Source organism: Seriola lalandi, unplaced genomic scaffold, assembly GCF_002814215.2.
Source record: "Seriola lalandi dorsalis isolate HSWRI2012SDOR001 ecotype SW California unplaced genomic scaffold, Sedor1 jcf7180002054470, whole genome shotgun sequence".
Taxonomy (NCBI): domain Eukaryota; kingdom Metazoa; phylum Chordata; class Actinopteri; order Carangiformes; family Carangidae; genus Seriola; species Seriola lalandi.
In genome coordinates, this window is record NW_019525023.1 from 2,663,633 (window position 1) to 2,687,259 (window position 23,627).

At 43.0% G+C, this 23,627-nt stretch overlaps 1 protein-coding gene across 2 annotated transcripts in view; it reads right to left on the minus strand.

The window, feature by feature from the left end:
- ptk7b (protein tyrosine kinase 7b) overlaps nucleotides 1-23,627 on the minus strand; it is a 73,520-nt gene that overhangs the window by 9,989 nt on the left and 39,904 nt on the right. For both annotated transcript variants that reach the window (XM_023411728.2, XM_023411729.2), the window contains exons 2-7: nucleotides 13,263-13,559; nucleotides 6,720-6,822; nucleotides 6,249-6,433; nucleotides 4,383-4,530; nucleotides 2,133-2,263; nucleotides 136-402 (exon numbers count right to left, since the gene is read on the minus strand). In XM_023411728.2, coding sequence (XP_023267496.1) covers nucleotides 136-402; nucleotides 2,133-2,263; nucleotides 4,383-4,530; nucleotides 6,249-6,433; nucleotides 6,720-6,822; nucleotides 13,263-13,559 — 1,131 coding nt within the window. The remainder of the gene's footprint in view (nucleotides 1-135; nucleotides 403-2,132; nucleotides 2,264-4,382; nucleotides 4,531-6,248; nucleotides 6,434-6,719; nucleotides 6,823-13,262; nucleotides 13,560-23,627) is intronic.

The following is a 23,627-nucleotide window of genomic DNA, read 5'->3' on the forward strand; positions in this document are numbered from 1 at the left end:
AATTCGCCCTGTCTTGTTGATGCGACAAAATTCTGTTACACAACAGATTTCACCAGAGTAGTTCGCCCTGTAAAACAAACTTAAATGTGTAAAATTGGTGGCGCCCCCCTTTAGAATGGACTGTGGATGACTCACTGGCCACAGTGAAGGTGACCTCCTGTGTCTTGCGTCCGGCCTTGTTCTGAGCCACACAGGTGTAAGTGCCTGAATCTCCCTCCTCTGTGGGACTGAAGACCAGGTCCAGGCCGTCCTGGTACACTCTGCCCTCTGTGGGGACCCGCTGACCTTCTCTCTCCCACCACACCTCGGGCTCAGGTCGACCGTGTGGGGGGCGACAGGCTACTCTCTGCAGGGTGTCTGCGGTGAAAACCTTTGACATCTTGGGCACCATGTCTTCTATCTCTGTAATGGAGAGCAGAGAGAGCAAGAGGATTTTCAGTGTGAAGGAACAATTTGAATGGTGAAATTGATTTCCATGTATGCAAGACCCTGATAATCATCAAACTGTCTTCAAAGCCAGCGAGGCATTACTGATTTTGAATTTCATGAGCGGCCCTGAGCACACTTAATTCCAACTCACAGTTCTGTTAACAGATTTCCTATCTTGTTAGGAAAGGACTTCTGATTTGAAGCACAGACCACAGTAATTAGAGAACAAAGCGCACAGTAGGCGAACTGAGTATATAGGTTGTTCTTAGTATGGGAATTAACTCGGGCCTGTGTGAGGTGGGTCATATCAAAACTGGCAGCCCTTATACAGAAAGTGGAATGTGATCTGTAGTCCAAAGACTCACAAGACCTCCCACTACTGTGTGGTTTAATACTGTGTGTCCCGAATGGAAGTCATTAATACTTTATTGGCCAACACTGCCCTGAAAGCTGGTGAGCGGTTACGACCTTCTACAAGTCTGAGATCTAAATCAATTAATGAGAACAGAAGAAAACACACATTTCTTAGCAGATGAAAGAGAAGTCGAGCTGGAAGATGGAGGGGGGCGCAGTGAAATGAATGAAGTGGAGCAATGATGGAGTGACTGTTTAAACTTGTCCCTAAATGCTGAATTCTACTGTGACACAATCCCCTATAATGCCTGCAGGGATTACCATCAGATTAAGTGAATTAAGGTATTTAAATGGAGCTGTGGTTCACTGGGTTAAAACTGCAGATACAGTCGTACCTCATTAATCCAAAACCCTTGGGGAAAAGGGGCTGTTTGAGAGGAATAAAGTGTTTGGGACACTGAAACGCATAGAAATTCCAGCCCTAAGCTTATCCAAAATATTTGACTTGCATGCACTTGCATTTCAAAATGCTGGCTGATTAGTAAGATGAGAAGATACTACAGCTTGTTCTTGCTTTAAGCTCCAGCAGCCATTTAAAAGCTGTTAAGTTCTTTTTGGCGTCAGGGTTGGAAAGGAAAAGAGGGGGCGCTGTTCTATGCAATATTAAAACAGCTTTGATGTGCCTCGACTTGCATATTACACTGTTTTTCTTGCATGTATCTGAATCTGACCTTTATGCACAACCACAAAGTTATATTTGTTATACCGCTGATATTTTTTGATTTCATAAACCTGCCCATCTGGAATTTATAATTTCTTCCTGGCAAGTTTCAACTAATGTTGGATAGAAATCATGGGGGGAATTCTAATGACATTAAACATTTAAACAAGCTCATAATTACACTGCTTGTTTGCCCATTTGAGTCCCTGTGGTATGTTATCTAATGTTACTTTTGCTGCTTGCTCAGCCAGGTGCTTTTACACTTCGGAGGAAGCTTGTTGAGCTAATCAAGCTTGGCACACAGCTGGTCTGTTGGAGGAAATAGTATGGAGGGAAGGCAGGAAAATGCTCCAGTGCAGTGTGTGTAGTGGATACAGCTGGGCCGGATGTCAATAAGGGGATGTGATTATCATCGGAGAGATCTGGCTCTAAGTGAAAGAGCCAGAAGAAGGAGGGAGGGGAGAGCAGAATGAGATGGAGGGCAGGATAAATATGTAACCCAAATGCCCCTCTCACTCTCAGATTACAGAATCACAGGTGTTTATCCGTCACCAGTTCAACAACTGCAAATTTGTGTGTGTGTGTGTGTGTGTGTGTGTGTGGGTGTGGGTGTGTTGTGTGTGTGTACCAGCTATGAGGAGGGAGGCCTCCAAAGGAACCTGGGATCCTCTTAGGCCACGGCCGACACATTTGTAGGTCCCTGTGTTCCTGGGTTTGACCTGCGTGATCAGCAGTGTGCCGTTGGAGAGCAGAATCACTCTGTGGAGAGGAAACAGATCAGTTTATAAATCTACATATTACGGCTTTCTCACAACCACTGACCAACAAACAATGTGTCACATATTACTTATACATAACAGACCAACAAATGTCACAGAATGTACTAGTGCAACTACCCCCCCACCAGATCTCACTCAGATGCCTTCTGCAAATAACTCTTAGCATTTGTTTTGGCCTGCCTGGAACAGCAGATGGAAATGCTCTGCCAAACAGGACAATACATGAGTGCCAGAAAATTTAGGCTATGTTTTAACAGAGGCCTACATTTTTATCCTTGGCATCTTACCTGACGCTATCTGAATTGCCCTGATTCACTAAACCCAAGCCATCTGCTGCTCCAAGTAGGTTGAAGTAAATGCTAAGAATTTGTTCATAGAACACAAAAAAAACTGTCCTAGTTAATTTTAAAAAGTCTTGTGCTTTAGGAGGCCCATCCTGATGGCTGGCCTCTGCCAGGCTGCAGGGAGTATCAGTGCCAGAGATGGACGGGATGAGAAGTAATTAAAGGCTGACCTTAGGCCAGCTCCAGGGATGACAGATAGGGAGCTGCAAATCCCACACAGCACAGAAATCTGCTCCACAGAGTGGACAAATCAACAGCTAGTCACTGCTGTGTGACAAAGTCATTACAGAGTTCATGGGGAAAGTGAATATGTAAAGCAGAGAGGAATAAGTTCAGGCAGTGCTGGATGCATTTGGGGTGCTGTATAATTCCTGAGAAGAGTTTCTGAAAGCAGAATATATCCAGGACTAAATGGCTCTGCAGTGGATTCCCTGAGAAGAAGTGATATTTCTCTGTCATCTCATCTCTCCTTCTCTGTTCAATAGTGGGAGGGAAATGAGCTTTGGGAGCTTGTGTATGTTTCCATGTGAGAAAAACCTAGTCTGTGGAAGATTACTTCACTCTGAGGAAATATTCTAAAATAACCACAAAACAAAATGAACAAAGACTGATTTTTCTTCTCTCAAGGCAATCATCTTTATAGCTACATGGATCCTTCACAGAAAGAATGGGTATGGTTTCACAGTTTTGCCTCCGGAGTTGGTATGACCCATGGGGCAGAATTTTTCTGTCTGCAAAAATAGCCTTGAGGTTAATGGTATTATATTTAGTTAGTTTCACACATATGAAAAACAATCCACATCAAATATTCACATAATCTGAGTAGGGTGTGTGTTTGTGGGGTCGTCTAAACAGTGCAGGTGCAAAACAGATGATATCCTCTGCAGAGCTGCATTCCTCTGGCATTATAATCAGCCCTGATCAATAAACACACGAAAGACAAGGCTGCCTGAAATACCTTAACCACAACTATGCCAGGTTTTTAAAGACATAGTCTGTGTGTGTGTGTGTGTGTGTGTGTGTGTGTGTGTGTGTGTGTGTGTGTGTGTGTGTGTTTTTAACCACACTTTATTATTCTTCCCCCTGCACTCCTGGTGCCGAGTCATCACTACCTAAGTGACCAAACCCCGCCTCCGACAGGCTCATTACACAAATGACTAACTATTGATATTGCACTCCTTAACCTCCCTCGCTCAGTGAGCACAATAATCACTTTACAATCGAAAACCAGGCTTTTACATTCCATGTGGAACAGGCTGCCTACAGACTGACTATGTATTACCATGAGGTGCTATGAACCCAGAGGGTATACTTGGCACGATGTATAGAAATTGGTTATTATCTAGTGCTTATGCGTTTATAAGGCACATGCTGGTAAGCTGATTGTAGCCAGAGGGGTTTTTCCGCTCAGTGCGTGAACACTGGAGAGCTGCAGAGTCTTTTCTGATAGGCTGGAGAGAAAGGCTGTGTTCCAGTGATGTATAGTAAACCGCAGAATAACTTTACGGTGTTCTGTTCCAGTAATAACATTCTTTAATGTGCAATTCATTCAGAGAGCTGAGAGCCCGACACAAGGTTCCACCTCATTGGGTTGAAAGGAATACCCGAAGCTGAAGCTTACATAATGGTAAGTGAGGAGAGGGAATGGAGTAGGGGCAGGATATGGAGGGAGAGGGGAGTTTGAGAGTGAGAGGAAGAACTGGGGGAGTTAGATGGATGATGAGAAGGAGGAGGAGGATCTAGCTCACAACGTACCGAGACTTGTTTGCCAGCAGCTCGTTTTCGTGGTACCACTCTAACGTGGGGGCCGGCACAGCGGTGAACTGGCAGTGGAACACGGCCTCCTCATTCTTCAACACCACCTGGTCCTCAGGAGTGACCACCGGCCGCGGGAAACTCTTATCTGTTAAGAGAGGTAGACAAACATCTGCATGATTACATCTGCAGGCATCAGACCATCAAGCTCCATCTGGGCGGATACTCTTACTCCAAGGTTTATTAAAAGCTGCCAACAGCAGTGTGAGGCCGGTGAGCAGGCAGCCTTCAGGTGGCGGTGCGTGTGTCAACAACTCAGGGGCCCTGGGGAGCCGTAATGAGGTCAGGGAACAGACCCTGCAGCTTATCTGGACCATTATCTCCTTCCTTTATTACCACCTGGACAGTAGAATCACACATGGTAGATCCTCCCTCTCTTCGCTGTGATGATCTAAAGTCATGCTATTCCAAGAAACTGGAGTTAGGGCTCAGGTGGGTCAACTGGTCATTTTGGGTTTTTTTTTTTTAAACTTGAGGATGCAGGATTTTATGCAGTCAATTTCAATCACACAAAAGTTCTTAAACTGCATTGTTTTTTCCCACCATTCACATTCTTTGGCCCTTTGCTTCCCTGCCAGCTGCCTTCAAACCCCCTAGCTTTGGCTAACACTGGACCAGGCTGCTCTGACCTGCCAAAAGCAGAGATTAGGCAGAGTACAACCTAGAGGAGTAGTAATTACCACACAGATTTTAAGACATTGTTACACTCCAAATATAAAGCTAAAGGGCATCGAGCTCAATAAAGAAACAAGAACACGAAAACATCCCTAATCCAACTTTATGTGTGAGTATTTCAAATCTGCACAGCTAGAGGAGGTATGGTGCCAGTAGTAGTATTACTACATGGCAACTGGTTAGTGTGAAGAAACAGAAAGGCGTGCACTCAGAGCACACCTGGCCCACCCAGGAAGTCGGTGGAGAGGCCTCAACTCAAAGAGCATTGTGCATTGAAAAAAAAAAAAAAAAAAGTTTAAATCTGTCAACCTTTCCTTAAGGTGAAGCCCTATAGAAGAGCAGAGGGTGGCATCATGGTAACTGGAAACTCAACAATTATCCATTCTTCCTCGACCCAGGTGCTAACCTAGCGTGTCTGTGTATGCGCGTTGCAGGTGGCTAATTAGAGTGGAACAGGGCATCAGGTTTCATGCACAGATGTGCTGCTGTATGTACTGTACCAGCTCTTTGCGGTGCTGGGGGGGATAATCGACGGGTGCGCGCACACACACACACACACACACACACACACACACACACACACACACACGCAGAGTAAACAGCAGAAGTCATGTTGTGAGCCTGCAGAAAAACAAATAGCCTCCCAACACAACAAACTGTCTGTGAAATCTACGGTTACAAAGAGAAATCAACAGAACAATGCTGCTGCTGAGGGAACCGCTGTTATTGTTTTTTCTGTGGATGCTTATGATGTTGTTTCTGTCTGCGTGGGCGGCGGAGGAGGAAGGTGCTAACACACTCTCTGGTAATCATATTAGGAGCTCCATCGCTTTCATTTCCTACTCTCTCTCACTACTAATGGTCCTTACGCACCCTCCTCTTCAGCACACTTCCTGGCAGGTATGCAAATGTGCAAAATTCACTGAGAGCATAAAATATCACATTATTTCTTACATGAAAACTAGAGCTGAAACTATTCAGTTCATTGACTAGTTTATTTAACAGAAATGTAATAAACAAATTTCAGTTTTTTTGTTAAAGTCATTTTTCAAGAAACCTCATGTCATTTATATGTTGCAGTGGCTCAGCACACTGTCATGCAAAGACACACACACACACACACACACACACCTATGATGTTAAGCGTGAAGTTGCTGTTGCTGCAGACGTGCCCTGCTGCATTCTTGGCACAGCAGTAGTACAGGCCGTTGTCGTCTGGACTGGCGCTCTTGAAGGTGAGTGTCCTCTCCTTGTTGTTGATCTGATGGCTCTTCTCTGTCAGCTTCAACCCGTCCTTGAACCACTGGCATGTCGGCCTGACAGGGAGAGGAGGATTAAAGAGAATAGGCGTGAGAGAGGTTTAGAAGAGGAAGACAAAATTTGGGAAGAGGGGCAGGATGATTGATGTAAAAAAAAAAAAAAAGTAAAAAAGATCAGATACAAAGTTGTGTTGAGGGGGGACAGAAGAAGAATAGGTAAAGAGGAACATAAGGGCATGAGAGAGGCCAGTTAGGACAGAAGAGTAGTTTTTCCAGTACAGTCCTCAACATGATCCTCAACCCTGTGAACTCTGAACCTGAGGTGACAGGGAGGGAGACTCACCGTGGGTGTCCATCAATATGACAGCGCAACGTGACCGGTGCAGAACTCTCGATCTCTCCTTCTGAGGAGGGCTCCTTCAAAGTCACACCACCACTTTCCAACCCTGCAGAGGAAAACAGAACAGACTGTGAGCGGGAGGAGGGACGGGGCATGGGAGGACGAGGGGAATAACTGAGGAGAAGGACAGGAGGAAAAATTGAGTTAAGTGGTGGTCCTGTCATCTGTCCTCTCGGGAGACACGACAATGCTAATGCACTTGACAGGACTATGACTCAGGAACAGAGAGACAGAGCAGGGACCTACGACATCACTGGGTCAGCTTACATCAGCATACCACTGTCCTGCACTCACAAGAGCAAGAGGGGCTCTTATAATGCTTTTTATGGACATTTAATGGACAGTCCGTTGACTTGCTCTGTTAAAAGGGCTACTCCGCTGTCAGAGCAGCCCATAAACTGAAACAGTGAACATGTTTCACTTTTAGCAATAGTGCCTCGCTTTATAGTCTGTAAAATGCTTGAAAAGTTGTGAGGTGCATCCTTAGCTAAGAAAATCCTTTGACTCTGATCAGTGGAGTCTGCAGACTTGCACCACTGTAAGTAGAAAAAACAAAATAAAAACAAAGTGACGGGAGACATCACCCACAAGTAACATGAAACTTGATCAATGGTGTCTGAGTGACACATGAATAACAGGACAAGTGAAGAAAACAGATGGCGACAGTCGTCCCCTGAATGCATCACGGTACAGGGAGAAATGCAGTGCAGCGTGGTTTCCCCATCAAGGATGTGACCCAGTACACTGAAACATTTTCAGGGTTTTATTCTCCAAAATGTCCAAGGAGACATATAGTACATATATCTCATGATGTACTGAGGCGTTTCATCCCCTCTTTCAATAAAAAGGACAGTGGTGGTTGATGTAAACTAAGACTTTTTAGTGTAGCCATAAAAATGCTATATTTGATCTGACAGACACAGCACTGATCTCCTGATAAAGTGGCTGCCTGCTGCTGAGCTAGATGCACACTAAAGAGTACTGCACAAATAAAAATAATATAAACAGTTACTTAGTGAGACCAAAGTTGTCTCCTTCACTGAGAACAGTTAGTGTACCTTGCAGGAATTCCCCTTCCCCTCCTGAATGTGTTGACGATACAAATACTTGGTGTTTACACTGAATGGGAACAAGTGCTAATTGTTATAATGTGATGATGTATAAGCTGACATGCAGTAACTGTGCACGCTGTGTGGTTACTGAGTGCATACATGCATTCTCTGAGACAGCATGTTTGTTATGGTTACCCTGGCTTCTACATGAGTCTATGGAGGTTTTGTGTGTATGTATATTGTGTGTTAGCGTGTTAGTGTAACACATTCCATCATGCTGAGCTTCATTCCTATGGCCTGTGGCTGAATTGTGTGTCTGCATCTCTGCCCCTGTGTGGATCATCTATGAAATATGCATGGCATGAGCCTCCACCTGAGACAGCAGTGGAGGGGGGGGCGCAGCACCACCCCTGTGAGGTTAGAGGGGGCGCTAGAGGAAGGCCTGTCACAGTGAATTACACAGCAACCTGGCAGTTCTCTGCACACAGGGGGATGATGGGAAACCGTGTCTACAGTAACAGGGCCTACATCCCCCTCGCTTCTATCCTCATCTAGGGCAAGCAACGCTCATTAGCTCCAACCTAACACAGATGCCCCAACAACTGTGGGAGTATGTGTCTGTTTGTGTGTGTATGTGGTGGTGAGGAGGGAAACAGAGTTGATGATTTTGTGCCCCTAAGCATGAATGCATGTGTGCTCAAATGCCTTTAACAGTTCAGCGCAGGATACTAATTGTTTGTGTGTCTCACTCAAGGACATTCCAGTAAATAGCTCCAGTAACTTAGTGAGGAGGAGGAGGAGGAGGTGATGAAGGCCAACCCAGTAACGGGGACCTGGGGCCAGACACTCAGACAGACCTGCTATTAGTGCAATGGAAGCATAAAAACCCGACAAAACCAGAAGGGGAAACAGTGAGTCACAGAGGATGAGGAGGAGGAGGAGGAGAGAGTAAGAAAAAGTTTGATGGAAGGAACAACAAGTATCATCTGCAGCACATCTGACAGTTATTTGCAAATGAAGTCATACAATGTGTTTTGACCTTTCTGGAGTAACAGGTGAAGGTTTCCTGTATCAGGTGGTGTCAAACTGTCAAGCAAGAAGGCTAAATTTTATATTCTGTGCTACATTCATAAGAGTCCATGTGTTTTTTTTCTGTTGTTTTCTGTCCAAAGAATAAAAAAACCCAGCAGCATGAGTCTGAAATAAAAGCATAAAAGAAGTGAGCAGTAAGGCTGAAGGGATTAAGAAAAGAAGTGCATAAAATGGGAAAAAGTCATCACAATACCAGGCGCAGTGACTGATGAGTGACCTCTACATGTATGCAGACTCTACAACACTGAGCGCTCATCAACTCAAACTGCCTTGTGACTGTCCACAGTTTCTACCACTCCTGACTTATTTTGTCATCCAGCAGGTTAAAACCAATTCTTGGTATTCATTTCCAATTTGACCTGGATTTTGTGGACAGTCACACATTCGAACCCTTTCCTCCACTAATAGCGCCATTCACAGTTCAGGTTTCCTCAGCTGTCCAGTCGACAAACAGAAGGCGCTCTTTCATAGCCTATTAGTGGCAAATACTTCCCCATAATCCCTCTCAGAATGCATGACTAAGTGTTGGAGCAGGCCTGGCAGCTAACGCCATAATTAGGGGTGTATAATTATTATGTTGGAGGCAGAACAGTAAGCTCTATCAACACAGGGATGATAACAGATGAATTGTGAGGATATTGTTAGAGATGCTTGGACCATTCATCCCTCACTATGCCAAAAGGCAGCTGTATGTGTGTGTCTGGTTCATTCAGTGAGCTGATTTGTTGCCATGGAGAACGGTTTCTGCGACAGAGAGGCAGGGTAGATAGTGTTATCCAGGGGAGCACTGGGGGTGTGATTTGACTGACAGCACCATGTGGGTATGGAAATAACTAAAACATGTGGCAGAGTGGCTTCATATTGTAAACTTTGTGGAAAAAAAATGCCCTAGCACAGACCCGGGAAAAAGCATGACAGACCCAGCGCACTGTGGTAGATGAGGTGTCAGATTTTATCAGCTGTGGCTGACAGAGGTCAACAGGCCAGCCTGCAAACTACAGCAATTCAGAGAGATGCTGCTGCTGCTGCTGTGACAAGGCACGAGGAGGCGGAATAAAGGGAAAAAAGAGACTCTGACACTGGAGCAAAGTCACTCTGCAGGGGAGAAGCTGACGGATGGAGTTTGGGTCATTAAGCATGAGGAGCTGCATTTTGTCAGCTCATAGAAGACAGGGGGAAAAAAAGCAAGGGGTTGGAGGCATTGTGAGAGGATGAGAAAAAAGTGGAGCTGTGCTAGTGATCAGTGAGGATGCTCTAAAATGCATCTGCTGAGCAAATGTAGGTTAAGGACACAAGCTGTGATTAAACCGAGATGGCGTGTGTGAGTACTCGTGTGCAAGTAGCTCTGTGATTTTGAAGATTAAATAGGCAGGAACAGTTGCCCGCTTGGCTGTGTTTCTACTGTATGTTTCCCTTCTACCTACAAGTTATGTCAAAGAATATCAAAGCACTGTCTGTCTGGGGGGGGGGGACTAAAACCTCTATTAGAGAAAACAGAGGGGGGATAATTACTCTGAATAACTCTCAACTGGCAGGATTTGCCCACCCACCATTGAGAGCGAGACAAATTAACTCTCTCTCTCTGCAGAGGGCGGAAGGGGGAGGGGGAACAAACTACTCGGGTACAGTCCATGTACAGTACATATGGAATACTTGCCCCCCCCCCCACAACCCACATTTACTACTACGCACGCAAACAAGCATACACATGAGTGAACGCACATACAAGATTAATGCCAGAGGGGTCTTTGCTTTAAAGCTGCGTGCGGCTTTATCGCCTGTTAAATGTATGTTGGGGAAATATGAGAACATCTGTCATAACATTGTCTGATCCACCTACAGTGATCCATAGATGACCAGCCAACCTGCACATTATGACAGATAGAGAAATTTGTTGATATACACAGACAGATGCAGCGTGCAAAAGTGATTAGAGGTGATTTACTGCTTTTTGATACTTCACCTTGTCCGTTTGATTCTGAAATATCTGTGCTGTGCTATAAATTATCTTGTTTATTCTCTAACAGAGGAGAGAAAATCTACTGTAGGTGGTTTCTTATCTGAAGAAATGCCTGAGGAATCCACTCAAGTTGTTGGATACTCATCCAACTGACACAAATCTATCGATCATATTCCGAGCAGAATGTTAATGTTTGATGCATTAAAAACACCACATCCATTAATGTCTGCCTCTCTGCTATTAATCTGCTGCTCATGTCTCGCTTTGTGTAGTGCATGTCCACAGTACTGTCGTATCTGAGAAGAGAAAAATGTGTAGTAAGTGTACCCCCATCATCTTGCATCATGTTCTGTGCTCGCGGTGGATTGGCTGAGAGACACTCCAGCAGCCAATCTCTAAGGTGTCCTTGAAAGGCTACTTGATATGAAGCCCTGTCATCACCCCCAGAGACAGATGGGAGTCCATGCATGCAAATATATACATTTATTAATACCTCCAAATAGTGAAGAATGTGTGTATTGTGTGTATTAAATACATTACATCTGGTTACAAATAAACTAGCAGCAAGCAAGTTTCAAAGACCTACATTTAAAACTTTCTATGTGTTTTGTGAAGACTAATTATTTCAATATGCATTAATTTATCTCTTGGCCAATATGGACATATGACAGATGTGGCATAAAGTGCTTATTTACACATCCAGCAGATACCGAGCAACATTAGCATTCATTTGGAGTTTCCACCAGCTCCTGAGGGAAATATCTGGCTTGTTAGCCACTAAATGCTGCTCTATGTTCACCACCTAGTCCATCTAATTTTGTCTCACTAAAAGGTCAATCAACGTTTTTGCAGAAAACACACGACTGTTGTATCTAGAAATGACGCCCTTTAAGAGGGGTGAGAGGGGACCAGAATTGTCAAGTAGTGAGCCGGAAAACCAACAGACATATTAACACCTGCTAATGTCGTCAAAACTGCCTCTGTGGTAGTTCCCGTTACAGTAGGTGACTCCAGGACCACATTTTGCCATGATGAGACAAGACACACGCACGCACACGCACGCACACACACACACACAGGGTGAATATAATACCAGCCTCGCTGCTGCAGCTGGTAAAATTTGATTTTTCAAAATTAAAATTAATTCAGCACATTCCTTACAATAAAATATGCCTCTCTTTTCCAGTGCGTGGGAATGTTAATGACCTGGCAGAAGATACAGTTTATTCTGGGACAGCTCTTAAGAACTGGTATTTCATGTCTGACTTGTTTTTTTTTCTTTTCAATCTGTGGGAGTTTGTCAGTTGAGCTTTATTGACACACTAGATCATGTTTAATTGCAACACATAAAAGCAGTTTCCTTCAGATCAGACGAGGTTTGGAAAACTGATGTGCTTCTTTGGTTTATCTGGCTAAAAATTTTGTATTCAGTCAGTGGCTCAACATCACAGACCACAAATATCCACTGGTGGAGACACTTCACAGAGCAAAGGTTAAACCTCGGCTCTCTCCCTCCGTCTGTCCCTCTCAGTTTATCTCTCAGTTTGCTACAGGAGGTCCGGACACTCATCTGTTCTTGTAATCAGCCTTTGAACAAGTAACAGCGGCACAAAAACAAAACCTCCCGGCTGAGTGTAGTGAGAGAGGACAACATATTCCATAAGGAGCTTTTTTTCACCCTGTTCTGCTTTTTGTTTTCTCCTGCCATCAGTACAAACTCTGTGATTGTGAGACACAAAGGCTTTTCAGTAACGACTGGTACCTGCGGGCCTTCCACAATACGCAAACAAGGTTTTTATTTATCCCAGAAAGGGCTGTGCAGAATTCCCATGGCTTCCTCTGAAACTTAAGAGGGTAATCGAGTGGTTTGGTTATGGGGCTAAACAATAAAATTAAGATACTAGTGTGCCTCCCCCTAATGGGAAAAAAACGTTTACAAAGTGACAGAGTGAAAAACTTGACATGAATAAAAAGCTGGAGCAAGGATGGTGGTGCTAATCTGAACCTAAATAATTCTATAGCTGGAAGGTAAATTACGCTGTTTAGTAATTTCCAGACAAAAGCCTTTTGACAGTATATGGGAAAAAAGAGTGTTACACAACACAGAAAAAAAAGATACAAGCAACAAGAAACACATGCTTGGTGGCACACATATCCAGTTTCCTTTGGATAGAGGGAGATGAAGCCACAGAGAACAAGGCAACAAGGTAGAAACATTCCTACAGCTCATACTACCTGTCATCTTATACCGTGACTTTTGTTTTGCTTTTTTGATCCAGAAACTGGATGCACACCCATGTTGCCATTATGAAACCCTGTCAGCTGGCAAATTACACTCAGGAAATCACAGGGTTTGTTCTAGGTTTGAAATGAAACACTCACACTTGATATTGAAGGAGGCGTTGGTGGAGTGGAGCATCTCTCCTGACGCCGTGTTTTGTGCGACGCACTCAAAGTTTCCTGCGTCCAGCCGCCGATCCACAGCGGTGAACTTGAGGTTGCTGCCCTCCTGGAAACGCCTCTCGCTGCTTTCCAGAGGCTGGCCGTTGTGGAGCCAGCTGTAGGCGATGTCAGCCGGATCGCTGACCTCGCAGCGTAGCATGGCGCTGCGGCCGTGCAAGGCATCCTGGGACTTGGGCTCCTTGGTGAACTGGATGGCTGCAGCTTGGATGGACAGAACTGGAAAAGAGGAAAAAAGATGGAGAGGGAAATGAAATGACAGAGGATTAGAATGGGGCTGCTGTTAACATTTTACTGCTTTTTCCGTTCATTAAGTGTGTGCCATGGTGACCACTTAGCCTCGTGGAGGAATGTGATGTTTAGACAATACTGGCCAACTGTGAATTATTTAGTCGTAAAATTATCAAACCCAACACAGAGAAAATACTTTTTCCCCGTTAGCGAGGCTGTGAGTGCCGCCGCCAGTCATGTGCCATCAGCTCAGTGAGACAAGTCTCCTAAACAAGACATGATGTGCCGCACACACACACACACACACACACACACACACACTTTTATTTCCCCTTATGATACTGTGAACAAGCTTTGTGTGAGAGATGTGTTTTCTGCTCCAGTTACCCACATGTCACTGGAGGAAATGAGTAGAGTGTGACTTGCAGTAAACACGGAACGAATACTATTCAATTCTACTGCACAGTCACAGCACATCTGATATTCAATATGGTTATAATGTAAGAGATCACAGCGTGTGAGAAGCAAATGCAGGGGGAAGAAAATGAAAACAGAAGAATGGAGTCACAGTGTTGGTAGCTAGATGTGCATGTGCATCTCTCCTCTGTCTGGTCTTGGTTCCACATCACAGGGAATTTTCTGTTTCTGTTCCTGTTTCACATTCTTATTCTTATTCATTGAATGAGCACATGGTTGCATGTGGTAGCAGTGTAATGGTCAACATCCAGCAGCTAAACAATTCATCTTTTACACAGACTCACAGATGAGATTTTACACTTGCTTGTTGTAGCTCAGTGTAATATTGAAAATCATCCATCTCTATCTGATTTTTCTTCTGTCCAACTCCTGTGGAAGGACCAAAACAAACAAACAAACAAAAAAAACAAACAAAAAAAGAGATCATTTCTGTTTCAGTTCAGTTCAAGCTGCTCTCATGATTGTTGTTAATTAGAAAAATCTCAGTCTTAGAGTCTGATTGGCTCTTTCTAATTTAAACGCAACAGCTGTTCCATCTGCACAACCACCACATCGCACTATTCATCAATGCCCATCTCCATCTCCCTTTGTCAAGACAGGCCCTCCTCTGCACAATGTTATCACACCTGATGTCACGGTTTGTTATCATAAGGAACGGTCCAGTGCTGAGTCGATCGAGCATAGCTACACCTGCATGACAATGTGTGTGTGTGCGCATGTGTGTGTGTGTATCTTCAAGGCTTCTTGCAGGACTGGAGCCAAGTAAAAAGGGGGATCTTTCAATAATGTTTAATCAAAAAGCCTGTTGAAGATGAGCCAAGGTAATCCTTCCATCTTTGACCCTCCTCATCCCACCGCTGTCCTTCTACTGCCTGTCCATCCCCTTCATCAGGCTCACCTTTGTCTCAGCTGCAGGTGGCGAGCTGACAGACAGGCAGGCAAAAAAAGACGCAGCAAGGCAGAAAGGCAGGTCAAACAAGACATCCAGAGAGGCTGTGGGTAGGCCAAGTGGGACAAGGACAAACAAATTTGCATTAAATGCCCCCTTAACTTAAATTTCACAGTCAAGAGGGTTTGACCTACATAAGTGTGTCAGATGGAGAGGTGGGCCACTTCAAGTTGTGTCAGAGAGTCAAAACTCCAGAACTACCATCTGCTGTTACAGACAAGGTGGGCAAGTGGATCAAACTCTGCTATAAAAAAAATCAGGAGAAAGTGTTGACCATATGCAATATTGACTCACATACTCAGTCAAAATAAAACAACATGACTGGTGTGTTCTTTATATGCAAAAGCACATAATCGGCTATAGCACAAGTAAGGACATCTGTTAACTGAACACCTCCACTTTTCACTGTATGGATAATAGCAAGCTGCACTGAAGACTACAATCACCATTAAATACTTTCCTACAGTGGGACAAATCCACAGACGTATCCAGTGATGCACAGCTACAGATTTGCATTTAAAAAATGAGTGTAGAAGAAGACATACTCTATGTTTCACAGAGCACACAGAGAAACTTGTCCCTTCAGCGCTCGAACACAAACTCACTCATTCTGACAAGCTACAGCTGAGAAAAGAGTGATCATGACTGACAGCAAGGACAGCTATGAAATTAACATCAAGCTGATCAAAGTTAGTCTCTAAAATGTCCTGTAGGAGCTTTGCACCGACTGCTCCTTACAAACCAGTTTTCTATAGATGCACTTATTCCTTTTGGATCTATATGTGAACACATTTAATCAAAAAGGAAAATCCTCAGGTTGGTTACACTTTTGTTGACCGGTTAAAATAGCCAGGAGTAAGGGAGCAATGACACTGTGCTCCAGTGTTATTATTTTTAGTCCATCATGTTTTTTTTTTTTTTTTTTTTTTTTAAATTTCACACATGTCTGGCAGCCAAGGGCGATCGATGCTTTCTGTGGGGAATCAAAGTTTTTTTTCTTTCTTTTTTTTCTTGGAGACAGCGTATTAGAGGTGACAGCCCCGCAGCTTTACTCTCAGCTGTGAGAGAAATTTACAGGCTCCACGAGGAGTAACATTTGCTGGCAGATGATTGGCTTTTACTTCACAGTATCAAGCTAAAATGTCTCGCAAGATATAAAACGTCACCTCTTAACCTCAATTTGTGCCACCTCAGCTGAAGTGGCAACCATCTCACTTCATGTCTACACATAGACTTTATATCTTTTATTCTCTCTCTCTTTTATTCTCATTCTCCTTTCATGCTCTGTCTCAACATGGGGTCATGGTTTGTAGACTGAAGTTAGAGCCTAACTTACTAACTTACAATGACCAAAAGTGGTGTCCTCCCACAATTAGTTATAATTATCGGACAAAAGTTTTGATGATCAACACGTTCTTTAAATTATTTGGAGGATTTGCTGCTTTTCTCTGCTTTATCTCGTTGTTAATTAGATATATTTGAGTTTTAGACTGTCAAACAAGCAACTTAAAGATGTCACACTGGCTCACGAAAATCTTTCACTATTTTCTGACATTTCAAGACCAAACAATCTATTAATAGAACGAAATAATCAAGAGATTTATTGTTTATAAAACAATAGTTAGCCATTGTTCATAAATCATTCTTTCATCATCTGAACTGAGCTCCAGTGAGATTGCCCCACATGATTTATTGCGCAAAGGATTGTTACAACTCCTCTTCTGTATAACCAAATGGTGTCTAACAATTCCCCAAAGAGGCTGTGAATTTGTTCCATCTGTGTAAAACTGGGATAAAAGGCAGCAGATGGGCTGGAAACACCAGCAGAGTCATCCCCAACATCCACCTCAAACATTCTATCAAGTAATGTGCACAGACAGCACTCTGCCTCCACGCCAAGCTTACAGCTGGGGTGTGAGGTAGCGTGCCAACTTCCATCACACTGAGCCTCCTCTGTGCAGCAATGTTACGAGCTTTGGTGGAGACTCGGCGGAGCTGTGGCATGCAGTTGATGGTTTAATTTCAGATGCATGTTGACATACAGTGTGTGTGTGTGTGTGTGTGTGTGTGTGTGTGTGTGTGTGTGTGTGTGTGTGTGTGTTTAGATCTGTGTACAGAGGGAATGACTTCCGGGAAAAGTCCCAGCAGAGAGAGTGCAGGCAGATAAGGTGTTTTTACATACCACAGGATGACAGACAAGAGAAAGAGAGGGGGAGGGGTAGAGTGAGGCACAGTCAATCACATGTGAGGAAGTCTGCCAAGTTTACTGTACCGTTCAAACAGAGAAGGCACCGGTGACCTACATCTCTCACTCACACTGCAGCTCTGTCTCTCTAACAATCTTATTATAAACAGATACACAAGAAGAGACTTCAAGGGTGAACACACACACAAATATCCCCTCTACCACAATCACACAGTCACTCAGCAACACAAATTCCACTATGATGCATCCGTCTGACCAAATCAATGTTTCTTTATTGAGCCACAGAAGTGCTGGAGGGAGAGAAATGCTTGGATCTGCACAGAGTGACATTTGACAGATAAGCGGGGCAAATGCTATCGAAACTCTTACTGAGGGCCCCTTCAAAGTCAGAGTGGTTGAAAGGAAAAGCTATAGATAAAGGGGGAAACAAACAGCTAAAACCAAGGACAGAGGGATCGGAATTTTCTTAAGACAAAAACTCTCTAATGCAAAGAGTGAGGTATAGAAATTGGTGAAGTTAAACTGACAAACCCTCCACAACTGCACTAATAATAACACTAAGAAATACAGTGACGTAGATCATTAAAAGGCCCACTAGTAATGCCATGTGTGTGTATATATATATATATATATATATATGTGTGTGTGTGTGTGTGTGTGTGTGTGTGTGTTTAAATGTTTTATGAAGAAGGAAATGCATGCAATGAAACGCTTCGTTTACACAAAAACTTGACAGAGCACCTTTTAAAATTAGCTTTAAAATGAGTTTTTTCATTGAAAATAATAACTTAGGTAGATTATTTATATTATTATTTTTTGTTTATGAAATATTAAAATGAAATTAACAAATTGAAAATTCCCTATTTTAAGAGGCCAGGGTGTTGTGTTCAGATTTCTGGCTTTGCCTGATCAAAAATCCAAATTCTGGGGTTTTTAAAAATGTATCAAACAAAGAAAAGCAACAAATCCTCACATTTTGTAAGATGGATAAGTTACTGCCAATCATCTTATCGATTAATCAAGTAATTGATTCAGCACTAAATAAGTTTTTTTTTTTTAAACCCAGAAACCTTCATAACTGTGAAAGAATGTAATGTCTTGATAATTTATGTAATTGATATTTAATGTCAATTTGAAATCAAAGCTGGTGAAAACTGTTCCTCTCTCGCTCTTTAGGGAGCCTCTCTCTTTCTCTTTCTTCATAGATTGAGAAAAACAGAAAACAATAAGAGTTCTGGCTTCGATTCCAATCAATATGCACTTACCGGGAAAAGCTTACGACGAACAAGCTAATGCACCCGTATGAGCAGCGAAAGTTATGAAATATTAATAGCTCTACTCTCTCACAAGTTTGACTTTTCCTGGATTTCGATCTAGGTATCTGAAAATAAGTTGGAAGAGACAGAAAGTAGGTTAAAGATGAAGAGGGAAACTGCTGAGAGGGGTAAAATGTCTATACACAGGGATTCTCCTTCTCAACTTGCTGCACTGCCGACCCCATTAAGCCTGGCTCGGCTGTCAAGGCTGTCAGGTGGAAGTCGCCTTTAAGTCGGCCTGACAGCCAGAACCCACCATAATGGGCTCATCAGCAGCTCCCGCCTCCCTTCTCTCTTTCTCAACTTTGTCTGCTGCCACGGGCAGGCAGAGGTGGCTGAGCTGAATCATATTTCAAGAAAAACTACACTATACCTCCAGCATAGGGCTGAATCCAAGATGAAGTCTGGGTCAAAGAAAGAGAGTTTGTGAGTTAGCATGTACAAGTAGTCTAATCTCTTTATCAAATCATTAAATTTATATTTAATCATTTTTCAGTTCTAAAGAAAAACTCACAGATTCAGCTCAGATCTGGGATCAGCTGTTGTTGAGCACTAAGCCAGAAATCATACAATTTGCATTGACAGCTACTAAATGAATCAAATTTTCAAAATTAATGAAACTGGCCTAATTTATGATGACAACTTGTAGAAAATGAACTGAGCAGCAGATGATCGGAAATATTGATTAATGATTGATATTGATTGTAGTGTCAGTGAAATAACCGCTGGAAAATACTAGTACCTAATTTTTCACTTCAACCAAATACTCTGAGCTTAATGAGCTCCAAATGATGATCTGATGCATAAAAAGTTGAATTGGGACTTTCCTGTATATAACAAGCTGCGATCAATTCACTGGTGGCCATAGTAGTAGTACACAAGTGTTATCAGCGTCACATGGAGCGGAGCCTTGACCAAAGATGTGCAGACGTCAACCCCAAACATCTGAAAATCAGGTCAAAATACCAGCGTTTTGTAAATAAAAAAAAAATTTAAAAAATGAAAGAAAAAAAGAGGCATCAAAGATGATGTTATCTTATCAGTGAAGATCCTGTAATCAGGACTGTGTGTCTCCACCAGGTCATCTAACCCAATGTTATCTCTGAAACTTTCTCTAAACAAGCTGCAGCAGGGTGCCGACAGCCAGGGATGACACACAGTACTGAGGCTGCAAGAGGTTAAGGGGGGAAGACGCCAGCACTTGCACAGACAGCAGCACCCACCAGCACTTGGCACCAGGCACGCCCGCTGTGTGAGCTCAAATAGCCCCTATGTGTGTGCTTTAACAGCTTCTCAGTGGACCGTGTCGAAGAGAGGCAGCTGCTCTAAAACGTTTTAGAGTGAGAGGACAGCACAACGAGGAATCTTGGAGTCGCAGAGATCAGGGCTGCTGACGGAGCGTGAGACAGTGATTGGAACGTTCAACATGGCTGCTAACAGATATTTATCTCAACATCACCTCAGCCTCACAGAGACGCAATTCCCAGAGTCTCACACATTAAACTGCTGCAGATATCCATCAAACCTCTGTCAAATATTTTGCTACCAAATTCACAAGTTTAAACTCTGTGATCTATGAAAATAGCACAAACCTATGAGGACATGACTATGATCCATAATCACTGTATTTTCATTACTCCCTCCTCCTTCCGGCTGCAAAATCTACATAACCCAATTAAGGATAAGAGCATCAAGACTCCAGATAACATCACTCCTCTTTGCTAAAACTGCACACACTAACAACAAACAGTGCAACTTCAAAAGAGTATCAGAAAAAAAAAAAAAAAAAGGTTTGGCACAGACACGATAAGAGCTCCTCTGATCGGATCAATTATTAACAACTCCAAGAGTTGCCATAAGATCTAAAAGTGAGCTTGGCATGATTTGGAGTCTGAATGAAACATCTTGTTTAGTTAATGTCAATCAGAAGGTCAGACAAAGGCCAACACAAAGACTACAGTCTGGAAAAACATGTCATCAATTTTTCAAAATACAAAGGATGGGTAGAGAAAACACTGACGCAAACGACTCTCTCTTTAAAAGCATCTATTTTAGCAGCTGCTGTAGGATAAACACATCTACTGCGCTACAGTCGACTTTTTGAGGAAAAAGGGAAGATTGAAAATCAGAGTGGAGCCTCCTCTTCATGCTTGGGCTCATGTAATGAGGTGGGGAGTAAAAAAAAGAGGCTGATAACCATCTGTCACAGTGCAAGCATGTTTTTAAAGGATGAAGTAAAACCTCAGATGAAAAACTGTGATAGATTCATCCTCAGTTGTGTTTGTGGACCGAGATGTCTGGAAGATAAATTGGAGTGGGAATGAAGGGCAAAGTCATGGGAAGCACTGAAGCCTACTGAAAGAGCTTTCATGTCCCGTCAACAAATTACTGGGTGTGTGAGTGTGCGTGTGTGCGTGTGTGCATGTGTGTGTTTGAGTTTTCCACTGACTGAGTAGCCTCTCATGGCTGTCTCCATGAAAACTTGCTGGCAGAAGATCTTTCTTAAAACTGACAGGGTTTATGGTCTCATAAACACAGTGGAAAAACCCAAAAGAGTACGAAACAGGTAACAGGCCGCATGATAAAATGTATTCTGATTTATTAAGTGATATGACAACAAATCACAACTTAAATTCCGTCTACAACAAAAAATAATGAGATGCATGGGTACCTCAGATAAACAAACCGGTCTAAAATTAAGATTTATTCTTTGTTATTAAAACAAACAAGAGAGATAAAAAAATATAATTTTTATTACTAAACAAAGCACAGAAAAGTGGGAGCTCAACTCAGATACTGATGTCAAATTGAGTTTATTTTACTAAAAGTGCATTTTCATGCTTCACCGACCTCTCGGTCAGTATTTTCAACAATGCTGTGTGTCAGCAGTAGTTTGGTATTTCCAACATGAATTACACAGAGAATTCACCAGTGCATGAAGCTGAAATGCCGTCCAAACAAAGAGGTCAAGATGCCTTATTTAGCCTGACAGCAGAGACGTTCAACAGGACGGAGTCAGGCCAGGTACAATGTCTCTGTCAAACCATTGTAATGGAAGTGACAGTTTGGTTCACCACAGACTGATCTCATTATTGACCTCTGTTTGCGTCTGTAGAGTTGGACTCAACTCGGTGACTTTCTCCTAGAATTTCTTCATGCAGGGAAATCAAGGTGCAATACCAGAGGACGTTCATGTATTGAATCCCAATCTAGTCAGGGGTTGCAACTAATTGCAACAATTTTTTTTATTACTGACTGATCTCAATTACTGGATTGATTGATTAAGCATTTACTGAAAGATGATGCTTATTCTGTCCAACCATGAGTCCCAAATGCTAAAATATTAAATTCACAGTGATAGATAAACAAACAAACCCTCACACTGTTGGAAGGAGATGTTAGGCATTAATGTTTGATAAATGATTTTTAGAATAGTTTGAGAAGCGTTTGCTTTTTAGAGTTAGATGAAAATATCAATACTACACTCATATGGATGCTAAAAATGAAGCTAGCAGCCAGTTAGCTTAGCTTAATATAAACACTAGAAACATGGAGTTCTTCCAAACTAGCCTGGCTCTGTCCAAATACACTATGTTCAACCTCAGCCATTACAGGTGCACCCACACACTATCAAGTTGAAATGGATCAAAGTAACACAAAAGAATGAGTCCCTGCTGTCTCTTTCCGTTACGTCGAAAAAAACTGACCTCAGGTAGTATTTTATTCTCTGCGGGGCATACATCAGCAGAACACATCTCTGTGTTCATTATGCTGCTTCTAATTGAAAACCATGTTCAAAGCAGCAGAGCCGAGTTGCCTTTTTACGAGTGACAGTGGTATGCACACCTGCTACCTTAATTCAATCACTGCTCTTATTGTAGCAGGTAAATGCACTGTGGAGGGGTTGCGCTCTGCAGAGTGACTTGCTCCTGTGCAATGAGAAGGTCGGGCTCATTATAAAAAACCTCGCTGAGATCACTATCAGTTTAAGCTCGTTTCGCTTCATCTTAACGCTGATGGCAGGGAGCGAGCTCTGCGCCACCTAGACAAAGACCCCCCCCTCCCCACCTTATTACCAGGCAACATTGGCATGGCAACCGGCATGCAACCTCTCCAGGTGAACAATACCGCAACGTTTTTCTTCACTCCTTCCTCATCCATGACACCCCAATGGAGTTTTCTAGTGTGATCCCATTTTGACAATTAACTCTTAAAATCAGCTCCTCCATAGACAGAAATTCATTTTCCTCCAAAGAATACTTTAGGTTATGTCACCTCTCCTATGCAATTATGAAATGCCCTCTCATGCCTCCCAACGAGCCCCTGCTTGCCCGCACACATCTGCCTTTATAAAGAAGTGCTCCAAATAGTCTCCATGGCAAGAAAAATAATAAAAACACTCATGTGACAGTGTGAGTTGTGGAGGAGGGGAGGGAGAAGAGATAAGCGCTGGTGCACTTATGTCTTAATAAACGCACCAGGGGGAGGTCAACAGGATCAAAGTGTTGGCCAGGCCCCACCCAAACACTACTCCAAATCTATTTTAATAGGCCACCCATCCTAGGCCATTACTGCCTTATTAGTCGTACTAGGAGGCCTGCGGCAGGCTTTAGGCTTGGACTGAGGACTGGGACTAGTTTAGACCCTGAGGAACACTAATAAGGATCTCCATTATATAGCCAGCAGGGGGAACATACATAATCATAGCTCAGAGTTTAAGAATGAGAAATAAATTCAACTGAATCATTTTACATTTTTGGATTTTGGAAAAAGGCGTTTGTGTTTCTAAATAGCTCACAATTACAAATAGTTCTGTTCCTGTACGCTTACTATAACATTTTTGCTCCAATTCCATGTCACCAGTTTGTAGAAGCAGATGTTTCTGTGTCCAAGGATTGACTCTCTTCTTTTATGTCACTGCTGTGGTAATTTAACTTTAACATAGAGCATTACCATGGCATCACATTGTCATGCTATTCCTTGTTATCGTATGGTGTGTAAATGGTGGTTCACGGAGAGTCATCTGCCTGCTTTATGACAGATGAAGCTCCAGCACATGAAGACGCCTCCCAGGGGAGATATGACCCCAATCGCTCATCACCCCCCCC